This window comes from Thamnophis elegans, chromosome 4, assembly GCF_009769535.1.
Source record: "Thamnophis elegans isolate rThaEle1 chromosome 4, rThaEle1.pri, whole genome shotgun sequence".
NCBI lineage: Eukaryota > Metazoa > Chordata > Lepidosauria > Squamata > Colubridae > Thamnophis > Thamnophis elegans.
In genome coordinates this window covers 45,802,574-45,829,411 of record NC_045544.1, presented here as the reverse complement: position 1 = coordinate 45,829,411, position 26,838 = coordinate 45,802,574, and the positions used below count along the sequence as shown (strand labels likewise).

The 26,838-nt window shown below is 36.2% G+C and overlaps 1 protein-coding gene across 1 annotated transcript in view; it reads right to left on the bottom strand.

Annotated features, from left to right (window-relative positions):
- Nucleotides 1-26,838, bottom strand: part of PEX7 (peroxisomal biogenesis factor 7) — a 69,908-nt gene that overhangs the window by 22,289 nt on the left and 20,781 nt on the right. The window contains 4 exon segments of the mRNA XM_032217015.1: nt 10,143-10,198; nt 12,305-12,418; nt 12,815-12,921; nt 26,102-26,210. Of these exon segments, the coding sequence (XP_032072906.1) occupies nt 10,143-10,198; nt 12,305-12,418; nt 12,815-12,921; nt 26,102-26,210 (386 nt within the window).

Below are 26,838 nucleotides of genomic sequence, written 5' to 3'. Positions count from 1 at the left end.
AGACTAATTTTGGCTACCGAACTCTTCGTTAGTCAGCTGTATTAAGACAGCTTACTTTCCTATAAGCTAAAATTGACAAAGGACACTACAGACATTTTGCCCTACCTGTCACACTATGACATCTATTGGGAGTAGATATGCAATAAAGAAACCATCTAAAAAAGACACCTAACTCAGGGAGTACTTGAAAGTATACGGTTATCTTCCATCAGAGAGAAATGGGCAGAGAAGCTTCAGGAGAAACTATCTACGAGGACCTCTTTGTTCTAGCTTACGATGTAGAAGGCCCAATTTCTTTAGATTTAATTATGCATTCTCATGTCTTTTTAAGAAAATTCTTCACAATCTTAAGGAATTTTGCTTACTGAAAGTTATGAAAGTTAAAATTCAAAGCTGTATTTTAACTGTAGTACAGGTAGTCCTCAACTTACAAGTTTGTTTAGTGACCACTCAAAGTCACAATGTCACTGAAAAAAGTGACTTTCCATTTTTTACACTTACGGTCGTTGCATGATCAAAATTCAGATGCTTGGCAACTGACTCATATTTATGACGGTTGCAGTGTCCTGGGATCATGTGATCACCTTTTCCAATCTTCTGACAAGCAAAGTTAATGGGGAGGTCATATTCACTTAACAACCTTGGCAAACAAGGCCGTAAAATGGGGCAAAACTCACTTAACCAATGTCTCACTTAGCAACAGAAATTTTGAGCTCAATTGTGGTCATAAGTCGAGGACTCCCTGTATTACATTCTTTTTTTTAACATACTTCCTTTGAAATACTTATACAATACAAAAGGTTGTTACTGCAGTACTTAAAAACTAGCTTGTATAGTTTTTAAAAATATAATTTTTAGTTATTTCTGTTAGGATAACATCTTTCTCTTGCCTTTACCCAGTTGTACACACTATAAATATATTTCCACTGCCACTCTCTTTACCCTCTCATTTCAACCTCTCCTTGGGTTCCTTTGTACACTTTCTGTATAGATGTCATGACTACAAAGAGTGATGCATAATGCTATTCATGTGCTGCGGGTTTTGCTACTGAAGTGGTTATCAAGGAGTAAAAACCATTCAACTACAAAATTCAACTTAGGAACAACTCAGGTGTACAACAAACACTGGAGGCCCACAATTAAGTTTGTTTAAGCCAACTTGATTAAATTTTCCGCAAATTACCTGGCTAGAATGATGGCTACACAATGGACTTGCTATGGCAACAGTCCTCTTTAAGAGACTCCGAATACTAGAGAGCAGATGAAATTTATAGTTTCCCAATAAGCTAATTTTCAAAGAGAAGCAAATGAAGGTCAACAGCTTCCTTTCATTTACCTATGAATGTTTTCTAGTACGGTTTGCTAAACATTCTCACAAGGAAGACATTTATTTATATTTCTATTCAATATCTGTATACTACTAAAACTCCTGTTTCATGATCTTTACTTGGGAGAAATGGTGCATCCTAAGACCACATTTTTTTGAAGCTAGGTACCTCAAACGGGCTAACTTATAGAATGTATACAAAATCTGGATCCTATGATTCCCCAAAGCATGACATTTGGGAAAGCTGTGGCTGATTCATGGCTATTGGCTGCTGTAGCCACATTATTTTTTATTTCAAAATTCTGTAACAGTTTTCCAGCCAGTCTGGAATATCCCAGTTCCACCACAAAACCGTGTTCGACTAAAGCGCGCTCGACGAAACCGCGTAGCTGACGTCATCACAGCGCGACAACAGTGCGGAGAAAAAAGCACGCTGTGAATGCTAAAGCTAAAATTAACCCCTAAACCTAAACCTAACCCCCCTAAACCTAATCCTAAACCTAACCCTAAACCTAACCCTTAACCTAATCCTAAACCTAACCCTAAACCTAACCCTTAACCTAACGCTAAACCTAATCCTAACCCTTAACCTAACCGTAAACCTAGCCCTAACCCTTAACCTAACCCTAAACCTAACCCTAACCCTTAACCTAACCCTAAACCTAACCCTAACCCTTAACCTAACCCTAAACCTAACCCTTACCTTAACTTGAATCGGCTTGCTTTTAAAGCACTATTTAAAGCACCCTTTTTTCTCCGCGGTCGCTGTTGTCGCCCTGCTGATGACGTCAGCGACGCGGTTTAATCGGGCGCGCTTTAGTGGAGCGCGGTTTTGTCGTGCCACGGAATATCTCATCCACCTACCCCACCCCCAGGCAGCAGCAAGGAATTAATTCATCTGTGGCTTTTAAGGAAGAAACAACTTTAAGGTTCATGAAGGACAGCCTGGATATTTTTATTCCTTTATGTGTCCCTTCTGTAATACACAAACATACACATACAAATATCTTTATCTTAATTTAATTTGTTAGTTTGTTTATATCCTGCCTTTATTATTTTTACAAATAACTCAAGGCAACTAACATATCCAACATATCTTTGTCTTGTCATCCGATATTTCCCACACAACAACCCACCTGTGAGGTGAATTGGGCTGAGAGAGAGTGATTGGCCCAAGGTTTCTCAGATGGCTTTCATAACTAAGGCAGTATCTGAACTCGTGGTCTCCAGCATTCTAGTCTGTTGCCTTAATCACTAGACCAGGGGTGTCAAATTCACTTCATCAGGCGGCATCACATGACTTTTTTCTTCTTCGTTAAACATGGCCAGCGCATGACACATCCAGCCCATGGGCTGGGAGTTGGACAGCCCTGCACTAGACCAAACTGGCTCCCATCTTTGTTCAAGAACTCAAGGCACATACCTGCATAGTGCACCATCCTATATTTCTTCACAACAACACTGTGAGGTAGGTTGAAAATCACAAAATGAGCTGCTATGGTTGCAGATGGGAGGACAAATTGGATCTTTTTGGCATCAATAACAGTTCTTGCCCATCTGTAACAGTTCTTGCCCATCCCTGTCTTCTTACAATTCAAAAGAGAAACTGGAAAGACTCTAAACTGTTCTGAGGTGGGAATCTCAAAGTACAACTTTGTGGTTAAAAAATATTTTTTTTCAGCATTATTATGCCAGACGGAAAGACAAGAGGGTCATCATGGTGAAGAGATAACACCAAACATTGCAGTGGTTCCCAAACTTGGCAACTTTAAGACTTGTGGACTTCAACTCCCAGAATTCCCCAGCTAGCTCTTCTGGCTGGAGAACTCTGGGAGTTGAAGTCCACAAGTCTTAAAGTTGCCAAGTTTGGGAACCACTGCGATAGAGCAAAGAAGAGAGACCATTAGAAAACAATGTTCAAATATTGAATCGACAGTATTTCAGTAACTGATAATTTGATTTTCCTTTTTTGGAAGAAATATGAATTGTATTACTACTCATAAGTTATTATTAAGTAGAGTGCAGGTAATGGTTGAGGAATCCATTAACAAATGGCAAATTATGTGTTATTCATTATGTTTTCACACTGAAAGAAGAACATTTGATTTTTACATGCTTCAGCTAAGCATCTTATTAAGTTATTTCCTTTAACAATTCTTAAACCAGAAAATTAAAACATATTTGACTGGAAAAGTAAAAACTAAGTTAAAAGCTAGGAATATATTTAAACATTATGGGTTAATAAAGAAATACAGTATCAAAATTGCAATTTTTGTAACTATATTTCATAAAATGCAGAACTGAAGAGAGTACAGAAAGGAAATTCTGTTTCTATTGTAAATAAAGCAGTTATCTGCAGAATACTTTTCGTTAAAAAAAATGTGGTATTTAGAGCTTCTCTTTTTATCTGCCTATAATTTCTGCTGTTTGTTGTTTCAATTTGGCAAAATGGTGCATCACAAGGCAACAATATCAACAAACCTCAAAAGGGCAAACTTAAAGAATGCATCCAAAATACAAGATTCATTACTCCTGTGGGATTGAAATTTGGCAAAATTGTGGCTGCTTTAGTGCCATAACTGGCACACAATCGTCATTTCCAACACTGCCTGCCAGCTTTTCATAAGGAAAGTTAATGAGGAAACTGGCAAGACGTTGGAAGTCACTTCCACTCTCATTGCTTTTTTGCCCTGCTTTGTTTTCCTGTCTAGGTAAGGAAATAACTTTGGAACAACCTAACGAGTCACAGGTTGTCTAGTCTATATACTACTAAAAGTCTCCTGTCTATTTTCTGTTTGTAACCTTCAATTGGGCAAAATGTTACATTGTTGGGCAACAATTTTTGAATCAAATTACCTCAAATGGGCTACATACAAGTGGTCTGAAGATCCTTGAAATTTCAATTACACAGGAGTAATGGATTCCAAAGTTTGGATGCATTCAAACATACATTCCTCTTGATTTAGTCTGGAAATGCAATCCCTCGAGATTCATCCAATCAATATTTGAACTGAGAAAGTTTCTTGGGTGTCAGCCTGCCCATACTGCAGAATGCATCCATGAAGCAACCTTTTATGTATGTGTAACCTCTGCTTTTTTGAGACTTTCTACAACCAAATCCTTTCTCACTTTTAGTCACCTAGTCCAGTGTTTTTCAACCTTTTTTGTGCAAAGGCACACTTTTTTCATGAAAAAAAATCACGAGGCACACCACCATTAGAAAATGTTAAATTTTTTTAACTCTGTGCCTATATTGACTATATATAAAGTAATTCTCCCACGGCACACCTTACACTATGTCACGGCACACTAGTGTGCCGCGGCACAGTGGTTGAAAAACACTGACCTAGTCATAAATCAGGGCTCCATTTACTTGAGTCACGGAGAGTTATTATGACCATATATAAAAGGAAAAATCCCTATCCACCCTGAGTCTCTCGGGAATAGGACGGCATACAAACTGAAATAATAAATAATAACTATTACAAATCAAAGAAACTCAGCATATCTTTCTTGAAAACTTCCCTAATTCAAGAGCCCATCAGAAACTAATGTTTTCTTAGAAGATGATCATCTTGGTATAAAATAACTTTGGTATAAAATAAAGGTCCCCATCTAAGGGTTCCACCACAAATGCGCGAACGACAAAAGCGCGCCTGACTAAACCGCGGTGACAAAACCTCGCCAACAAAAGCGCACCGACGAATGAGCACTGAAGCACGCCGACAACAGCGTGCTGACAGACGCGCGCTGTAACCCTAACCCTAAACCTAACCCTAAACCTAACCCTAAACCTAACCTTAAACCTTACCTTAACTTAAATCGCACTTCTGTCGGCGCCCTTTTGTCGGCGCGCTTTTGTCAGCGCACTTTTGACATCGCGGTTTTAGCACCGCGGTTTTGTCGGCGCGCTTTTGTCGTTCGCGCATTTGTCGGGTCACGCATCTAAGATATAAAGTTATTTTAAATTGTTATAATAAAATTTAGCCTTTCAAGCCTGTAAAATTACAAAGCAAATTTTGGTATCAAATAGCAAAATATAACAATACATGTAAAGATTTATGCATTTCATTGCCTATTTATTTGGCACCAACTAAAGTGGCACTTTCAGTGTCACAGGTTCAGCCTTAAAATGATAACAGAAAATACTTAGTGTCTAGGAATTAAAATATAACATATAGGGATCCATCCAAATCATAACTGGAACAAACACAGGAATCATCAACATATTTTTTCCAACACTAGAAAAAAAGACATCTATATACAGTTTAAATTCAGTAAATCACATTAAATAAAGTCATTATTAATAGTGTTTTATATTTATTTAGTAATATAACAATACATTACTAATGAAGTAGTGTTTATATATTTATTGACAGAGAATAAACCCAACATAACCCAATGGGAATTCCTCTGTATGCAACAACACACATATTGTTTTTAATCTTGCTTTTATTATTTTTACAAATAACTCAAGGTGGCGTATGTATATATGTATGTATGTATGTATGTATATATGTATGTATGTATGTATGTATAATATTCCTTTCTTCTCCTATTTTCTCCACACTAACAACCCTGTGAGGCTGAGAGAGTGTGACAGGCCCAAAGTCACCCAGCCATTTTTTCATGTCTAAGGTGCAACTAGATCTCACAGTCTCCTGATTTATAATCTTAACCACTAGATTACTACTCCATTGGTGTCAGAAGCTCCTACCAAAGTACTTCCAGGTTGAAAGGATTAGATCAAACTCTGCAATGATTCAGACTCATACTCTACAACCCTTTTCACAACAATTATGGACAGGGATAGCCTGCCTCACTGCTTGCTTATATGTGCTCCCAGATTATGTGAGAAATAAATAAAATGAAATAAAAATAAAATGAAGCAATTCATACAAAGTATACTGCTTGATCAGCACACTGGAAGAGAAAATCTGCATAACTAACTGTATACAGAGATACTTGGCACACAGAATTGGCGGGGAGAGAGAAAGGTTGCTGGCAGTGTTTTCCCTCTTAACCAAAATCTCTCTGTTGATGCACTTAACGGATGAATGAGAAAAGCTAAGTGTTCCAGGAGTTCAAATTGCTGTTTCATTAAATCACAGTATCAAATTGAGGTCTTTCTACAAATACATCTGTAGAATGCTGTCATCCACTTGATAAACTCTAAAAAAGCTGAAATGTGTTTATTTACTTATTTATTTAAATAACAAGAGCTTAAGTACATATTAATATAGTACATGCTTGGAGGACTAATAATTCAGAACTCCTATTTAGCACACATTTTGCTTTCTTTCTTTTTAATACAAGCATTACCAATAGAAGACCAATCCATAAATAAAGTTACATTAACAAAGGCAACACAGTAGTCTTAAAATTTCTGTGAGGTTTCCGTTGCTATAAATTTCATTGTTTTCAAGTACATTTTTTAAAAAAAATATTAAAGTAGCCCAATTTTCTACAAAAGTTTTTGTAGAATGTTTTGAATTGCACGATCTCATAGGACTCCATGTACTTCATCCTGGTATGCTAAGAAAAAGAATGGCCATCTGTTTGAGGGTTTTTTTCCCAATGAAGTCTATTTTTTTGGTTAAAATTTTGTTTGAAATCTGAACTATAAATTGGACCAGGCCATGTCTGAACCTCTTGACTGGGTGATTTCTGGATATCTACCAAGAACTTCCAGTAAGCTATAACTCTAACTGTAACTATCAAAATAGATATTCTCTGAGGCAGTTCATTCCATAGTATTTTTTAATCTCACGATGCACTACTTTTTCAAGCAAAGTCTTTAAAAGCATAAATTGGAGCCTTCTTGTTGTAAAACCTTTTAAGGTTATATAAGCTATTTGGTTAGTTATGTTGATCATGACTTTAATTTGATAAGTTGTCAAAATTATTTATTGAAATTCTTATATATTGCTTTATTAGTTCATTTTTATGGTTTTAATTTATTCTAAACTGTCCCTGGGATACCAAACTGAAAAGGCAAAGTAAACATTTAAAACATTTAGGCACATCAAAACAGAAACTTAATAGGATGCACATTTTTCAAAATAATTCAGAAGAACAAGTTACATGAAAAAAAAATTATGTAACAGCCATGCAGGACAACTAGAAATTCCCCATTGATGTAAGTAATCTTCAATATACCTTTTACTGTAGCATGTTAATGTAATGTTTGGTTCAGATTATAAATAGAGAACTAAACTAAGGCCTATCCAGACATCAAAGCACTAACCAAGTCACCTTTAGAACAAATTTCAACCGGATTATACAGCATTTAGATGGGAAAGTTAGGAAATAGGTTTACAAAATTTTTGAAGGTTGTTACATATCTTCTAAGTATACATCTTGGCAGAATGGTCTGCCCTGCATAGTAAATTAGAGGGTGCTTTATGATTATTTAGAACAAATAAATATTTCTCAAAAGAATTCTCTACTTTCTTAACCCTAACGATGAACATGCACTCCAAGAGCATTTTCTGGATTTCAAAACATATGTAAGTAAGTTATCCACCATTACCACTATCTCCTTTTGAACAATAGATATTTTAAATAGGTATAAACATAAATAATAAAATAAGAAGGGATCATTTAGGCAGTGACTCATCCCCTTGCTCAATGCAGGAATAAAAAAGCATCCCTAACAGATGGCCGTCTGGCTGTTGTTGGAACTTATCCAATAAAAGGGAGACCACCATATCACTGGGAAACTGGCTCTATCGTCAAACTACTCTTAATATTACAAAATGTTCAGTTGCGCTCTGCCTTCCTGAAACTTAATCTATTCATTGTCCTGAACTCCAAATGACAGAGAACAGATCTTTCATGTGACATCCTTTCAAGTATTATATCTCCCCTTCATCTCCTAAACTTTCCAGAACCCATGAAATATGATGTTTAGAACCAGACACAATACTTGATATGGGGCCTGATCAAAGCAGAGTAAAATGGAACTTTATAAGAAGTAGTTTTTAAAAAATAAATAGAAGTATTTCTACTTAAATAATGTTTTAACAAAAATGAACAAACTAATAGAAGCATATTGAAATGCAGAGGAGGAACTAATATATATGCATGGAAGGATGGATGGATGTGTCTATGTTATAAACTGATTTTGCTGAATTGCTACAGCTTATCAATAATAGTATTCTATCCAGAAAAAAGCTCGGGTCTGTTTTATTTTTTTAAAGCCTACAGAAATACCTAATTAGTTGATTTTCCTAATGATTTTACAAAGCTTAAATTCCAAAAACCAGAAGAAACAGATCAAGGTTCATAAAACAATGTAACAATAACAAATGGCACAATGTTATTATAAAAAACATTCCATTTGTGAAAAATAATCTTAGTGACTCCAAGATACTGATTAGAAAAAGAGTTATAAAAGTTATAAAGAGCATTTGTCATGGCAGATGGCCAATACTATCCTCTCACTCATTATTATTTAAATGGAAAAATATGCACATTTTATTTAGCAATATTTCAAGTATATTAATATTCAACAATATTAACATTATACTTATAGCATAATAAACACAATTCTCTTCCTAGGCTTCATTTAGAGGCAATTTAAGCAGCAAACATGTGTCCACCTAACTGTGTGATCTTCAGATGGATTGAATTATATTATAATTATATTACCTCTAGTAACCATGATCAATGATCATGTTGCCTGGGGATATAATTTGAGTGCCAGGTTAAAATAGGCTGAGTTTAGGTTTAGAATACAATTATGGGGAAAGGAATGATAGTGATGAGACCAATATAGAATCTTGAGAGCATATGGTAGCACTGCATTATATAGTTGCTGTTGGAAAAGCAAAATTGTTCCTAAAATTACGGCTCTGGTGAATAAGGGTATCCTCTTTTATTGGCTGTTCTCTATTTGCAAGCAAAACATCAAGCTATGACACCTACCATTTTTATTTTCTAAGGATGCATTTGTTGCTTATCTTTCTTGTAAATAAAGATAATGCTTGGACTTGATATTTTGCTTTATACACCGTCCAACTTCCTTTTTTTTTAATTAAAAAGATTTCTTAATTGGTCAAAGATAGAAGAGGCTAGGCAAGAAAAAGTTTCTGCAGTGACTTTGGCATCCACAGGTATCAGTCTACCTAATTGAGAATGCCTCTGCAAACATAAATTCTTGCTTATAGACTACACTATAGCCTTTATTCAAAAATCCAGGTAGTTTTTGTGTGAATTGTAAGTACCATCACAGAAAAAGACTGACTTAACAAATCTAATAGTTATAAGCCTCTGTCTGGAAACACTGTCCATTAGTAATATTCAGACCACCCACTGCATATTCTCTGTATGCTTACTGACTTCAACCAATATTTATATTTCTACATTCCTTTTAAAGTTCTATCATCTGCATATGACATGTGGTCTTAGAAGATAGAGATTCAAGAATATTGCACATATGCAGATATTGAAAATGAAAATTACCAAATCTTTGTTACAGAGAAAAAAATATTGAGCTAAAAGATGAAAAGCAATAATCTTTTCTCAATCACATTGACAGTACTAGAATTCGAAGAAAAGTCTATCTGTTTTTTAGAGCACTAGGACTATTTTGTTTTGCATACAAATAAAGAAGAAACCATCTTTTTCTTATCTCTATTTAGCAGAGAGAATCAAACTGTTTCTCACAAAAATTTTCCAAGGCCACAGATGCAGAATGTAGCACCTTCCCCTGGAAATTCTGTTTCCATAAACTATTAGCAAAAATTAGTGTATGCTTCATAAAAAAATGGACAACAAATTATGTGAATTTAATGAAAAATAATTACTGTACCTCACAGTGAAATCGTAGGAACAAGAAACCAATATAGTGGGATGAAATGGTGAAAACTGCAAAAGAAATAAGAGAAACATAAAATAAGTGGAGGAGAGGGAGAGAAAATTGTTTAGAAAGAAAAATTCTTCTGTAAAATGACAGTATTAGGAAACCAAATGAAAATATTATTTTGTATAAAAATCAGTTGCTTTGGCGTAGCATCCATAATTCTTGCCATAAATTAAAAATTCAACTTAATATAAAATATCTTACAGATCGATCACCTCAGGAGGTTATGGTACGTGTCTCTAAGATGCAGACTGACCATAAATTCTCAAATCACAAAAAATGCCATTTAAAATCCAAACTATTGAAACACTTAAAACACTTTTAAACCGTATTACAACATATACACACACACATACACATCTATTACCATTTCACAAAATGCTTATGAGAGATTATGTCTTCTATTGTTAACACCAAGGCAGGAATTCTTTTTAATTACCATTAATCTGGATTCAATTTAACTTAAAGATTTGGATTCAAGGATGAAAACTGACAACAAAAGTTCTTATAATTTCACTCATTACAAAGAGTAGATTATTAATCATATGAACTTGACATGAACTGGAAAGTTGAACAAAAATTGCAACAAAGATGGAGACCAAGAGCCAAACTCTACTACCCTCATAGCTGATTCCAGCAACATTCACTTTAAACCAATCTTTTTCAAGCACATTCATAAAAAAAGAGCAATTTTCTTCAGAAAGATTTATAGCACTAAACATCTCTTATTTTTCCCCCTTCAATGCTGAAACAGCAAGGATGTCTAACAGAAATCTGAAATAAGTTCCACGTTTCAAATTCTGAATACTTTCTGAATGTCTGCAAGTCTGTTTTGCCTTTGAAACAGCTGTTGAAATAAAACATTTCACGTTCAATATGGTTTAAAATCAAGATAGTTTGCACAGCCTTCATTTACCAATTCATAGCCTGGATTAGGAGAGGGGTGGGATGTACAATATTTTCACACTTTACAATTTATTGTAGCTCAGGTACTCTGGATGTAAAGTCTACAATGGACAACCTGACATATAGCTTTAGTCTGGTGAAGGATTGTTGGTGAGCAATTTTCAAGCCAGCACTTCATCCTCGTCTTACAACCATTTATTTAGTAACAGTTCAAAGTGACAATGCCACTGAAAAAAGTGATTATGACTTTTTTCATACTTATGACTACCACAGCATCCCCATGGTCACATGATCAAAATTCAGATGCTTGGCAACTGGCATGTATTTATGATGGTTGCAGTGTCCTGAAGTCATGTGATTGCCTTTTGCAAACTTCTGACAAGCAAAGTGATTGGGGAAGCCAGACTTAATAACAGTGTTATTAACTTAACTCTGTTATTTAATTGATTCACTTAAGAATTGTGGAAAGAAAGGGCAAAACTCACTTAACAACTTAACTTTGGGCTCAACTGTGGTCATAAGTCAAGGACTACCTGTACTTCCTCAAGTGGTTTACTGACATTAAGTTATATTATGGCACAACTATTCCCATTGTCAATAGGAGCAAGTTTGGTATAGTGGTTAAGGCTAGAAACCAGGAACCTATCAGTTCTCCCTTAGGCTTGAAGCCAGCTAAATGACCTTGTGCAACATTCTCTCAGGCCTAGACAATAGGAAAGCACTTCCAAAAACCCTTGCCAAGAAAACTTGTCCAGGAGTTAACCTTGATTCAAAGGCAATAAATAAAACAAAAAAAATCATTGTCTATTAAACAAAAGTTTAATAGATGAACAATGACTTGTTCTTGACTATTTTATTGCCATCATCATCTTAGTATACTACCAATTGTTGTAAATATTTCTTAAAATCTACCCTGCTGCTCAGCTTTTTCCTGATTTTAACGTTTATTACTGCTAATATTATTATGTTGTATTTATCTTCTTTATTGACATTATCATTTTGTATCCAGCCTTAGAATTCAATCTGGTAAAAGAATGGTCTATAAATATTTTATAATGTAAAACCCACACAACAGAAGGAGGAGACGGGGCCTGCTGAATGAGGAACACAAACATGGAACTCATCAAACGCTCTGCTGGTTTTTTGGAATGCCTGTTTTCATAGCCACTTAGAAATGTAATAATCAGAAAAATACTAAAACTTACTTTCACTCTTCTTATTGCATATGTATGCCCAAGCAGACTGAACATAGGTTTCCGGGTATTTCTTAGGTCCCAACCTTTCAAACTGCAATCAACAGCACCTGTTACAAGCAAGTTCTGATAAAAAAAAATGCACAAAAAGAGTTTTATTCTAAGAATACCAACAGCTCTCAAGTTGTAAACCTAAACAACAGTGGCTAACAGAAATTTCAATATGAGAAAAACTTTGAAATGCCAGAGATCTAAAGCTAAATTAACAGTTCTTTCCATTAAAAATGGGGATCTCAGGGTAACTTTGGTTCAGCTACTATCTGATAGCTCAGCTTATTTCAAGGTTACTACACTGGGAATAAATTAAGGGAAGATCTCAACAATATAAAGTAGGTATTATTAAAACCAATAGCAAATGAAGAATAATCATAATCTGAAGCAATCTAATAACAATCCTAAATCCTAAAATAATAAAAGCAGCTTCTCCACTGTTTAAAAATGCACTATTTCCATTTACTGTACCTGATCATATTTGCACCAATCACAACTTAAAATCTCAGCTTGGTGAGCAGGAATTATCACTGGGAGTCCTGGTGATTTTGCATCCCAAATCCGTAGAGTTTGGTCACCTGAAACAGACACACTAATAAATGTTTCCCACTTATAACTTGTTTAGAAAAGATGGAGAGATAATTAACACATTTATTTACAAAGACTGTTTAGTTCATTAAACTGGTCACTTCACGAATGAAAAAGCACTGAATCCTAAAGGAAGAAGTTTAATGCATACATCTTAAAGAGGAAGAAGTGCTATTAACCATGTGAGGAAACTGATATTTTTCTTTGTTTTGTTGAAATTTTAAAGAGATTTGATTGTGATTATGGATCATACTATTCATATTTTGCTAGAAAATATAATTATATCAGATATACAATATACAATTCTATGGAAAATATTCCATGAAAAATGGCAGTAAAACTTTGAAGGTAGGCCAGGCCAGGAAACAGATTTCTCAAGAAATATTAATCTCTGCTTCATTGATATAGGTTATAAGTTTCATAATTTCAGTGTGTGTTTGGACTCAGGGCTCCTTGTTTGTCAAGACACTGTGAAAAACAAAGTGACTGAAAAAGTGTTTAAAGCAGTAGTGCAAAATGGAGGACATAGTCGAATATTTGTAAGAGCTTAAATAGTACCAATAAACACAGCAAATCAGCAATTATTCTCTACATTTATTGTATCTTTAATTCCTACACGGTGGCTTTTTCCCCCACATTTTCTCACAGCCTTTTAGGTAGGGATAGCAGACCAAACTCCTGCAAACATAAAAAATGAATTTGGGGGTTTCCTGTCAGATGAACTCAATCATATCTGTCCTAAATTGGATGCCGGTTGATCATGGTGCCTGGTGCCATTTTGTGACATAACTGTGGATGCTCTTGAACATTTAGAAGTATCCTAGGAAGTGGATACTTGAACTCTGCTACCTGCAGGTTTTATCCATGCTTCCTTCTCCCTTCAGTCAAATAAATGGGGTGTGAACAGCTGGATCCATGAGCTTATTAACACTTTTTGTGAGGAAGGATAATGCTGCCAGCTTTCAAAGGAGTTCTTTTAAGATGTGATCACTAGATCAGGCTCAGTTTGATAACTTTTTCCCTGTTTCCAATTTTTCCATTGTGGGCATCTCATTCCAAGTATCTTGGTAACATCACAGCAGTACTGGAAGGATCTCCACCATCAAAAATTGAACGCGGATAACTCTGCTAACTTTCCATCCCCTCTTCTGTTTTCAAAATTGTCAGCTATGGACATCTTGGAATCTAGGAAAGAATCTAAATCTGAGGGACTTTTATTGAAGCTCTTTATCAATATAGCTACTGACATTTGTAAGTTTCATTTTTAATCAGCACTTAATAGAACCTGAGATGGCAAAGCAGCTGATTTGTACACTGATCAGCTCCCATCTGGAATAATGCAGCAATCTGTTGGCTGGGGGACACAATTCCACGCTCTACCTTCGGATCTAGTTTGTTCTCTGTGTTGCTGTTTGGTTATTCCAGATGTCCTCAAAACTATCTTTACTTCTCCTTTGTGCCCATCCCTACATACTTGTGAAAAATAACAGTTTAATTGGTTAATTTTAACTCACCAGCCCCCTTACACAGAAAAGCAAGCTTATTTGGAAAATAAGCTTGTAGCTCATGTCTGTGTTGAGAGTTGACAATTACTTCTCTGCACCGAATTAGTTAGTGGCTGAGAGCTTTTTCATCTAGTATTCTATGGAACCATATTCCACTAGTATTATGCCTAGATTATAATTTATTAAAAATATAAAAAGTACTTATTTTAATGGGAATTTAAAGTTGGTTTAATGATCAACTCTTCATTAATTTTGATATCCAACGATGGTTTTACTGAAGCTGCAATTTTAAGCCATGATAGCAAACTGCAGTGTACTATGATACAAATTTATTGACATTGTATTTTATCATTCTGTACGGAACCTAATAACAAGCAAATGAAAACTCAAGCAATTACTACTACAATACTGAGGTATTTAAAAACAAGATTAATAATACTTTGGTAGAAGAGTGTTTGAAAAATGTGTTTTTGGAGACCTGGATGAAGGAAAAGAGAGCAAATTGCAAATAGTGGCAAAGAAATATTCTTTTTCCAGGATATTATTAATGCAGTGTGGTAATAAACATCAACTAAGGGAACATATATCCTGAACGTATTTTAGGAACCCCTACTTGAGGGGGGGGGGAGAGATTTTGTTCTGGTTTTGCTTGTTGAAGGAAGTCATATGCATCAGAACGGCAGTGTTTACAAAAGCTGTCCTGGCAGGATGCTATATAACAGGTTAACAGATTTGGAAGGGACTTTGCAGGTTGTCTCCTGCTCAAGCAGGAGATGTAACAATGCTGAGCAAAACAATAGCTTTTCATTGATAGGCAAAACCAAGTAGAAGATTTCATTTATTATTATATATTGATCTGGCCACAGTATAAAAATCACAAAAAGATAGTCTTATCAGGAAGCCTAGAAAATTCTAATGGCATTGTTTTCATATGAATGATATTGATATGGCATTGTTTGCATTGGCAGCTAAAACAAACAAACAAAAGGAAAATGCTAGATATAGTAGTGTGGTTATAAATTACTGTAACCGCTGGTTGTTAACTTAAGGGTTTCTTGTTCTATGAAATTTCTGGGCAACAGTTCATTTAATTTGCGATTTTGACCTTTTCTCTATATGTTGATTTTTTATTGTCCCAATTTGAGGGAAAGAGAGAGAGAATGCCCCATCAAATCAGCTCTAGCATATCAGCTAGCTACCAAAACAGCTGCTAACATCTGCCATAAAAAATTATGCTTGGAAATAGTTGGAGTAAGTAGCTAGGGGTAGGCAAATAATTTTCACAAGGGTCCATATGAGAAACTGGGACTGCATTGAGAAATCTAATGATACAGGTAATCCTTGACTTATGACCAAAATTGAGCCCATTATTTCTATTTCTGTTACTAAGCAAGACATTTGTTAAGTGAGTTTTGCTCCACTTTATGACTTTTCTTGCCATGGTTGTTAAATGAATCACTTCAACTGTGAAGTTAGTGAGAGTTGTTAAGTGAATCTGGCTTTCCTATTGACTTTGCTCATCAGAAGGTTGCAAAAGAGGATCTCATGACCCCAGGATACTGCAACGGTTGCAAGTGTGAAAAATGGTCATAAGTGACTTTTTTCAGCACCATGGTAGCTTCAAGCGGTGACTATACAAACTGTTGTAAGTCAAGGACTAGTTGCACAAGTCTATAGTGCATCAAATAGGCATTTATTTGTTCATTTAGCATAACAATTATAATTTAATCTTAATACAGTTCAAGTGTATTATGCATTGATGAAATCAGTAATGGAAGATGTGTATCCACTAGCAGAACCTTTTATAACTTCTACTATTTTGCAATAGTTTGAGAGTTAGATCGAGAATTAAATAATATTTAAAATATTTAAATCTTTGCAGAACTTCGATCTTTAATAGATTAAGCCAGAATCCAATATTCAAGTTTCTAATTATGCAAAAATAAACCAATAAAAAATAAAAAAACTTTTCACTAGGAGGAACTTTTTTAACAATTAAAAAAATATTACTGAGCTTTGGTCTAATACTAGACATAGAGTAACAACTATCTCCTAATTCTTAGTATGTATGCACATCTTGAATCTCTGTCGCAGATTACTTAACCTCATGATCCTACAAAAAAGAAACAGACTCCACAGGTCTGAAATCCATCCATACTTAATTGTAATCATAAAGCCAAGCAAAAGTTTCCCAAATTAAATTTGCTACTGCGGTTACCCAATTATTTGTGTCAGTTTTCAATCATTTCTAATATCTGGGGATGCTATCACATATATTGTCATAAATGGAAATTTGACCTTCAGTTTTAAATCAACATGTCAGTGCATCTGGCTATCATAACTGCAATACCGACATAATGTTAACTTTCCTAATAAGCTGGCAAAGTCAATATGTTCCAACCTAAGCAATTTTTTTTGTCAACACTGCAAGTCTTGGCCCATTAGTATATTTAAAATGTCTAATCTTTCTTGGATTTAATAGTCAATTTATATAAAAATAAAAGATCATTTTCTACTCATATTTAATTGCCAATGATGAAAAATCAACACTCTTATCATCTAGTACGTATTTTCAAAAGAAGCTATACTTGTCCTAAAATAACACCATACTTCATTTTTTCCCAATTAAAACAGAAGCAGTACATAAGAACCATACTAGAAGAAGTGTAAGAGACTTTTCCCCCCTAACAATTTGATGTCTTTAGTTTGCTTCTGAGACAGACAATATCTTACATTATCTGCAGTTCCAGATACCTCAACTGTTAATTACTTTCCTACATTGCACTGTGGTCATTAACACTGCTGTCAAACTCTTAAACATAAAATGTTAAGTACTGAACATGGAAAAAGAATTTAATTTACTCAAGAGCTAAATAGCTTGCAACTTCTTCTTTTATACTTTCATATGCAAATCCAAGATCAGTATTCATAGTAGTAGTGGGAAATCTTTAGAAAAATATCATACCAATTTTAATACAGGTAGTCATCGATTTAGGACCACAGTTGACCCCTGAATTTATATTGCTAAGTGAGAAATTTGTTAAGTGAGTTGTGCCCCATTTTACGACTTTCTTTGCCACATTTGTTAAGCCAATCACTGCAGTTGTTAAATTAGTAACACAGTTGTTAAGTGAATCTGGCTTCTCCATTGACTTTGCCTGTCAGAAGGTCACAAAAGGGGATCACATGAGCCCGGGATACTGCAACCGTCCTAAATATGAATCAGTTGTTAAGCATCCAAATGTGTCATAAGTGTGAAAAATGCATGTAAGTCATTTTTTTCAGTGCCATTGCAACTTCAAATGGTCACTAAACAAACTGTTGTAACTTGAAGACTACATGTATTGAATTAAAAAGAGTGATGTGATTAAATGCTCTGAAGATATATGACAATTTCTTTTTCTAGTGTGGGAATATGCTGGAATTAATCCCATCTGAGTTTACTGTAATACTGTGATGGCGAACCTATGGCACACGTGCCAGAGGTGGCACGCAGAGCCCTCTCTGCTGGCACCTGCGCCGTCACCCCAGGTCAGATCTCTATGGCATTTCTTTCATGAGGTTCTGTTTCCTGCAAACGACGAAACAGGGGCTCATGAAAGAAAAACATCTTATCGCTTGCTGTGCTGCCGGTGTTGGGATGCCCCTCCTCCTGCCGGCCAGCTGGTCTTCGGGTCTCTGCTGTGCATGCATGCATGTCCACACATGTGCATGTTCCCTCATGTCCACGCATGCACATGTTCACACATGTCCGTGCATATCTGCACCTGTGTGCACATATGTCCATGCACGTGCATGTTTGCACATGTGTGCACGTTTCAGTTTGGGCATGCATACGCGCAAAGTTTGGGCACTCGGTGTCTAAAAGGTTCGCCATCACTGCTCTAATATATATATGAATGAAGGCAACACTTACTGTATATTTCTAACCACAAAGGTAATATTTCACTGTTAGGTCAGATTTTCACAGGCCTTTGTGAACAGTGGATCTTCTCAATTTCCCTTTATAAAGATATTGCCAGAATATTTTTCACAGTAAGTATCTACTTTGTGTATCACTTTTGGCAGCTGCCAAAAAAGCCAACACAGTTCTAGGCTACATAAACATAGGGATAGAATCAAGATCAGATGAAGTGTTAATTCCAATTTATAATGCCTTGGTAAGGCCACACTTGGAATATTGCATTCAGTTTTGGTCCCCACGATGTAGAAAAGATGTGGAGACTCTAGAAAGAATGCAGAGAAGAGCAACAAAGATGATTAGGGGACTGGAGACTAAAACATATGAAGAACGATTGCAGGAACTGGGTATGCCTAGTTTAATAGAAAGAAGGATAGGGGAGACATGATAGCAGTGTTCCAATATCCCAGGGGTTGCCACAAAGAAGAGGGAGTCAAACTATTCTCCAAGGCATTTGAGGGTAGAACAAGAAGCAATGGGTGGAAACTAATCAAGGAGAGAAGCAACTTAGAACTGAGGAGAAATTTCCTGACAGTTAGAACAATTAATCAGTGGAACAGCTTGCCTCCAGAAGTTGTGAATGCCCCAACACTGTAAGTCTTTATGAAGATGTTGGATAGCCATTTGTCTGAAATGGTATAGGGTTTCCTGCCTACGCAGGGGGTTGGACTAGAAGACCTCCAAGGTCCCTTCCAACTCTGCTATTGTATTGTATTGCATTGTACTTCATAAGGAAAACTAGAAGATATTTTAAGTACAGTGTTTTTATTTTATAAAGCAATGTTTTTACAGCAAACTGGGAATGCAAATTGCAAAGGTGAGCTCTACAAGTGATTGATGAAACATCCTCTGAACAATGTTGATTATGCCTTGTTCTCAATGAATCATGGATACATTTTAATCTTCTTTATACGATATTCAATTTTGTTCTGCAGGTAGAGAATAGAAAGCATCCTTATGTACAAATTAAACCCTTTAAGCTATCAGGCAGTTTTGTTGCTTATACCATTTCTTTAATGACATTTTCCACATGACCAGCCTTTTGTTATCAGAGGGACAATGATCAGGCAAAGTCATCGTTCTGAGCTGATCCCTAGCTATTATTAGCTTAAAAACTGGTACTGATATTATAATAGAATGGTCTATACAGATTTAACAACTCCAGTTTTTTATCAAGATTTCTGATTCCGAACGAGAACTGAAGCAAGTGAGAAAGCACCCATAGAAATACAGATGATTGAATGCAGTATTAACAGCTCTGCAAAGTGCTTTCCTCTTTTCCAACATATTTAATGCTGAATACACCTTAATTGAAATGCCATTCAGGCAGGCCCATTATTTTTCTCTCCTGTAATCTTTTTCCCCTTCACATCCATGCTTACGGCTATAATTTGCACAACTGCAAGTTCTTAAATACTCAATCACTTTTTATTCATTTCCCTTTAAATTTTAACTTTTAATCTTTCTTTTAGATTTTACACACATTTGCTGACAATTTGATTAAGCGCATGCTGCAGGAAACTGAAAGCCTCTCACAAACTACCTAAAGCTGTCAATATCATTTTAGAGTTTGCTATTTATTCACATGTATTTTATTTACACCAACTTACTTTCCTCTAAAGAAGCACAGAGACGTCTCTAGAGAAACACTGTGGTAATTGCTAATAAAATTTGGGCTTAGCCGAAGTAAACAAGAAAACGTGAGAAAGAGACTCAAGATTGATTCTCTTGAGAAGAGGGAAAAATCCTGTCAGGCTTTCAAGATTCAGTTATAGTTTCTCAATAAAGTCAAATTCTAGTATTTCTTGTGGTGTTTGTTTCCTGACTTGGCCTACCTTAAAGGGCTAGTACCACCTTCTCACTTGTAGGTATATATGTGAGTGTGGAGAGACAGACAGACAGACAGACAGACAGACAGACAGACAGAAAACAAAAGGAAAACTTTTACAAACATCTATTGGTTCAAATAGCAATAGCAATACCACTTAGCCCTCTCTAAGCTGTTTACAGAGTCAGCATATTGCCCCCAACAATCTGACTGTATCGATTTATCGTGATTTTTTTTCCCTTCACTAAACTAGGCATAAACTAGGTATGATGCCCATTTCATTTATTATAATTCATTTTTTAAAAAAATTTCTGCTTATGTTCTTTTTGAGAACAATGTGTTATACAGCATTTGAATGAAATAAATGGGACCCAAATGGTATAGCACTGGGTTACTTAAGAGCAGGGGTCTTAACTGGCCCTGCCCACCCCTCCCCTCCCAGGAGTCCCCAAGCAGCCTATTTTGGGTGCAGGTAAGTGCGTGGCATATACAGAGGCTTGGGGAGGGTGAAAAATGAGCCCACCGGAAGTTTGGGAAGGCCGGAAACGGGCCTCCGGAAATGGGAAGGCTGTTTTTCCTCTCCCAGAGGCTCAAGGAAAGCCTACGAAGTCTAGGGAGGGCAAAAACACCTGCCTCCGCTGTGGTGCAGAAGGCCAACTAGGCCATGGCCACCATGGCCACACCCATGGCCAGCCAGCAACTGGGCAGAGAACCCCTTGCTAAAATTTTTGAAGCCCACCTCTGCTTAAGAGACCCACTTACATTACCTGTTTTATCATGAGCAGGAGAGACATGCTCTTGGGTCCCATCAACTAAGAAATGTCCTATGATGGGACCTAAGAGAAGAAACTTTCTGCCATGGCACCTGCCCTTTAGAACATCATCCCCTAGATATTAGAGTGCCTCTGCTCCTGCTGGCTTTCATAAAACCCTGAAAACATGGCTTTACCAATGGGTGTCTGGAAATGCAGCAAAGGCGGCAGGTTGGTTGCATAGAGAGTTACTGTTAGATGTGATTACCATATTTTTCAGAGTATAAGACACTCCGAAGTATAAGACGCACCTAGATTTTGGGAAAACAAGGGAAAAATATCTGCCTTTGCCTTTCAGCAATTTGCCTCCTTGCAACAAACAGTAAAGACAATATGTTTGTAGTGTTATATTTCAGACTATGCTTGTACAGATGCTGTTAAAATTGATGTGCTTTCTGCACTGGCCAGCTGATCGTTAGGTGCGCATGCATGCTAGAACCCAGAAGTTCGGCTTTATCAGAGCGCAGCCCTGACGAGCACATACACTTGCGCCCAATGTTCCCGTGCAACATTTTTGGCATTCGGTGTCCAAGCTTATCTTAAAGCGAAGAATATATAAGAGTGGGTTGGAATCTCAAGAACCATAGGGCTTTATGAGGAAGCTATGCCATGTGGTACAACCCTCCTAAAAGTGATGCAGGGTTTTTTTTAGTTTTAGTTCTTTTACAGATTTATTACATATAACACGTTTACTTAAAAACAAAGCTTTGTCTTGGCATTCCCAAGCCCTTAGTCATGCCTTAAGTAGCTCCCTGGATTCTAGCCACTGTCAACATTAGTGATCAGATTCAGTTCCTATCAGATATCCCAGTTCTGGACTAGAACGCTCATTTCTTTTAAAAAATAATAATAATGCAAAGACAAAAGAAAGCATAGTGTGCTTTTCCAATACCCACTAATCAGCACTATGGAAATAATATATTTTATATTCCCTTCTAGTCCAATTTATTTATTCTAGAAATTAACTGAGCTGATAGACAACACCAGGTAAATAATTATTCACTGTTGAAAATGCTCGTTACCGCACATCTACAAATCTTTGGGGGAATTTTCTTTCTGAGCAACATTAGAGCCAGAGTTTACTACTATATGACAGCTAGCTGACTGTAGTGGTTAAAGGCACCAGTTTAGAAAACAGGAGACTGTGTGTTCTGGCCCTGTTTTAGGCATGAGGAGATTTCTCTATTTTAGCCCTAGTAAGCTCAACATTACGGATAGTTTTTGACTTACAATCATTTGTTTAGCAGCTGTTCGAAGTTACAACGGCACTGACCGGATTTCACATTTACGACTGTTGCTGCATCCCCATGGTCACGTGATCAAAGCTGAGGTGCTTGGCCACTGGCATGTATTTATGATGGCTGCGCTGTCCTGGGTCATGTGATCACCAACCTTCCCAGCCAGCTTCCAATAAGCAAAGTCAATGGGAAAAGTCAGATTCGCTTAACGACCACGATTCACTTAACTATGGCAGTGATTCACTTAACAACTCTGGCAAAAAGGTTGTAAAATGAGGCGCACTTAGCAACTGCCTCACTTAGCACTGGAAATTTTGTATTCAATTGTGGTCATGTTGAGGACTACCTGTAATTCAAAAGATACAATGTTTGCTACTATATATATATATTGAAGTAAAACGTTCTCAAAGTAAATTTGTTAAAGCTGAGTTGCTCTATTAATTCAGTCAGTAATTCTGTACCGCAAGGTACAGCAAAACCTAAAAGCCTTTTGTAGCTCAGCCAAACTGAACACTCTTGTTCCAAAAAAACCTATGGCTATTGCAATAAGTAATAAACCTTGGAATACCAAGATTACAAAACAGCAAAAGTCTTTAAATCTTATGAGATTTCCCAATGTACTAAATTTTATTTTTATGATAATATTTTCTATTAATAAAAGAAGATCCACCTGGTTCAATATTCTATTCTTTAAAAAGCTATCAAACGAGAGAGAGAAATAGTACAGCAGCATGATTATTCCACTAATCAAAGTTTTAAATGAAAATGTTCAAACTAATATGGGCAAAAAAAGCATTGATTTAGTTTTTCTTTATACCTGAGCAGATTTTTGTCTCATTTGGTAAATCAATCCTAGTTACTTATTAATTTTGGTGTAGATATTCAATTTATTCTAATTTCTGTAACAGATTTTTTTATAGATATATATAATCATATCTCATCATTATTACTATACTATGTTATGTATTTCATGTATGTCTGTATTATGTAAGTGTATACACATGTAAGTGTATGTGTATATACATATCTAATAAACACACAAACATTAACTTTTCTATTTTATATATGTAAAATCTAATCATCATACATAACATTTCATACACACAACAGATAACTCAGCCAACTTAAATGTTTTTAGAGCATAAATGGATGATAACTGGAAAATTCAGAGAGCATGGGGTTAGCTGGGAAGCTGAAAATTAAAACTGATAGGAAGACTCTAGGTTACCAAGCAGGAGGTAACACTTTTCCAGACAATAGCTTGTTATCTAAAAGTAAAATAATGTAACTTGCTGAGTTTGTTGAATAATACAAATGTGATAATCAATACAAAATCCTTAGGATAAAAGCAGCAGCTAGCTATCCTAAAGAGAACAAGATGTTTGAGGCCGTAAGTGTTCTGCCAAAGTTGTAATCTCTGAGATTTTTGCCATACAACCTTCCTCTCAAAATAAAAAAATAATAATCTGTATATTATTAAGAGCAAATATGAATAATTATTAAGAACAAATAGGAACAATCTCTTTAAGAGCACAGAGTTGCACTATCTATAAAGTGCCAGAGTTGTTCCAAATTCCTAATGATTGTCTTTTGGGACTAATACAGGGGGACAAGGTCAGTTAAACAGAATGTTTTTTAACACTGCACATAACAATTATGGGCATGATGTGGCTTTCATCAGAAGCCAGGGAGCCAACTACATAGTGCATAGTGAAGTAGAACAATATGCAAATTGCCTGCACTTCAAAGAAACAAACAGATCCAAAGCAATGAGACTGGGTTCCAAACAATCATGTTCAAAGTAGATGCAGTACCAAAGTGTTAAATGGCATTACATTTGCAAGAAACACTCAACCGACCTCTCTTTTTAAAATACAGAAATGATCATGCTGCTACTAATCAAAGAGAGAGAGCTATTATACAGCTTCCACTGATAAAGCAGCTCTACAACCTGCTGAATCGTAAAAACAAAACACTCATGATACACACTGAAATCTTTCCAAAACATGATCCTGTTGATTATTTTAAAATTAAACATGCTGACAATGATTAATTCATTAGTTGGGAATAAATAAAGGCAGTTCAGAGGCCCAGAACTTCAGCCTCAGACTTTTGTATTCCTCCCTCTTTTTATTAATTCTACGCAAGGGGAAAGCAACTCTTTCTCTTTTACTTTAGAAATTAACTTTAATCATAGGAAATTAAAGCAAGATAAAAACAATGATTTCATATTTTGCTTTGTTACTGAAGCCTAGCTAGAATGAGCCACTTACTTAAATTTGAACCCAGCCTCCACCATTTTTGCAATGGGATAAACAGACCTTTCACAGCGTTTCAATTTATTTGTTGCATATATTCACTGCATTTTTAAATTGCAACATTTCTACCATTTTCTTTTCTAAACAAAAGTCCTGCTAAAGTAGTTTAACCTGAGAAATACTGACCAACGCAAAACCATTGAAATATTTGACTGTACAGGAAATCCTCATTTAATGACCACAATTAGGACCCAGAAATTCAGTTGTTTGGCTGGAGTGGCCATTAAGTGAAAATGTGAATTAGAGTTTCCTTTGCTTTATGGACCTGCAAAGATTATAAATGGAAGGGCTCGCCTCAAGATTACGTTTTCATCACCATCATAACTGTGAACAGTCACTAAATGAGAACCCATATACTCAAAAGCACAACTTGCATACGAGAGGTCAGTAATCTGGACAGCAACTTCCAAATCCCCAGCAATTAACCATGCTGTGATTTATGGCTACTGTAATCCAAACAGCTGAAAAGCATTCAGGATGGCTATCACTGGATCCAGTATTACTGCTACTACATTACCATAAACAATGTTTATTTATGACTACCGTATCTTTCAGACTATAAGATGCACCCGAGTATAAGATGCATCATGATTTTGAAGAGGTTTTTTTAAAAAAAGTTTTTGCACTCTGCATGCCTCCCAAGCCCTCAGGACGCCTTATTTTATTTTGCAAAAAAAAAAGGGGGGGGAGGCATGCAGAGGGTTTGGGAAGCTTGCAGAGTGCTCCTGGAAGCTGGGGGGGGGGCAAAAAACAAGCATAAACGGCCAGTTTTTGCTCATTTGTGCCCTCCCCAGCCCCCAGGAGCATTTTGCAAGCCTCCCAACCCCTCTGCACATCAATTTTTGAAAACATAGACCAAAAATGCTGTATTCGGTGTATAAGACGCACCCAGATTTTCACCCTCCTCTTTGCGGGAAAAAGGTGCATCTTACACTACAAAAAATATGGTAAATAGCTAGGTAAATGGTTCAAATCACAATATGACCAATTCATGTGCAGCTCTACTTGCAGGAGATGCAGTCCAACGCTACACACACAAATAACCTTTGTGCCTTCAAATCCAAAGGCATAATCCTTATGATAATATGCTCCCAAAGGGACGGTTGAGCTACATTTCTCAGGAAATGAAATGACTTGAACACTGTTCATAAAGACATGAAAGTATTGGATAAAAGACAGCCATTCAGAAATTTATAACTTTTTGTAGTGCTATATCAGCTAGGGGAAAGAAAGTTGGCAAGGCAGTAAAAAATAACAGAGATGAAATGACAGCATGAAAAGCTGTTATTGATTCACTTGATTAAAGCAGTTGCTGATCCATGTAGAGGGGCCAGATATGTGTAGTTAAAAGATAACAACTGAGCCTGCTCTTTAATTATAGCTACACATTCTTCATTTCTTCCACTATTTATTTAAATTTATACCACCATCTGCTGGACGGAATTTTAGAACAATCAAATGTAATTGGAGTGCTGCTGCTACAAATAAATAGAAATTGCAGCATTTACCTGAAGTAGAGGCAAAGCAGCCAGGGACATGTGGAGACCATATGGTACTATAAATTACACCTTCGTGACCTCTGAATGTGCGCAATGGCCGTCCCACTTCAGGATCCCACTAGACAAAATGTAAACAAATAAAGGATGATTGGTACACCTACTTTCAGGATATAGCTCCCACTTTGGAGATTGTCAAACTGATCTTATTTTTTAAACAAGCAAGCAAAATATAAGCAATTATGGTCATGAAACAAATACATTGCTTTCCTATAAAATTATTTCCCAGTGTAAAAATGTGTATCTAAAATTTGCCAAAATGTGTACCTATAAAAGAGTTAAAATTTATGCCTTTCTGAAAATTAGCTGCTTCTTTGATTTGCTTTTCGTTTTAAAAATTGGGATGCATCTCTCCCTCTCTCCCCCTCCTCCCATCCCTCTGTCTCCCTTCTCCCTCTCCCTCCCTCCCACTCTCTGAAAGAAATAGAAATAAACAGCCTGGAAATACTCATAAATGTAGACATATGGATCCAGCTGTTCTTAATAACTATCGTCCAGTATCCAACCTTCCCTTTCTTGGGAAGGTTGTTGAGAAGGTGGTGGCCTTCCAGCTCCAGCGGTCCTTGGATGAAGCAAACTATCTTGACCCCTTCCAGTCAGGCTTCAGACCCGGTTACAGCACAGAAACCGCTTTGGTCGCATTGACCGATGATCTTTGGAGAGCCAGAGATGGAGGACATCCCTCCATC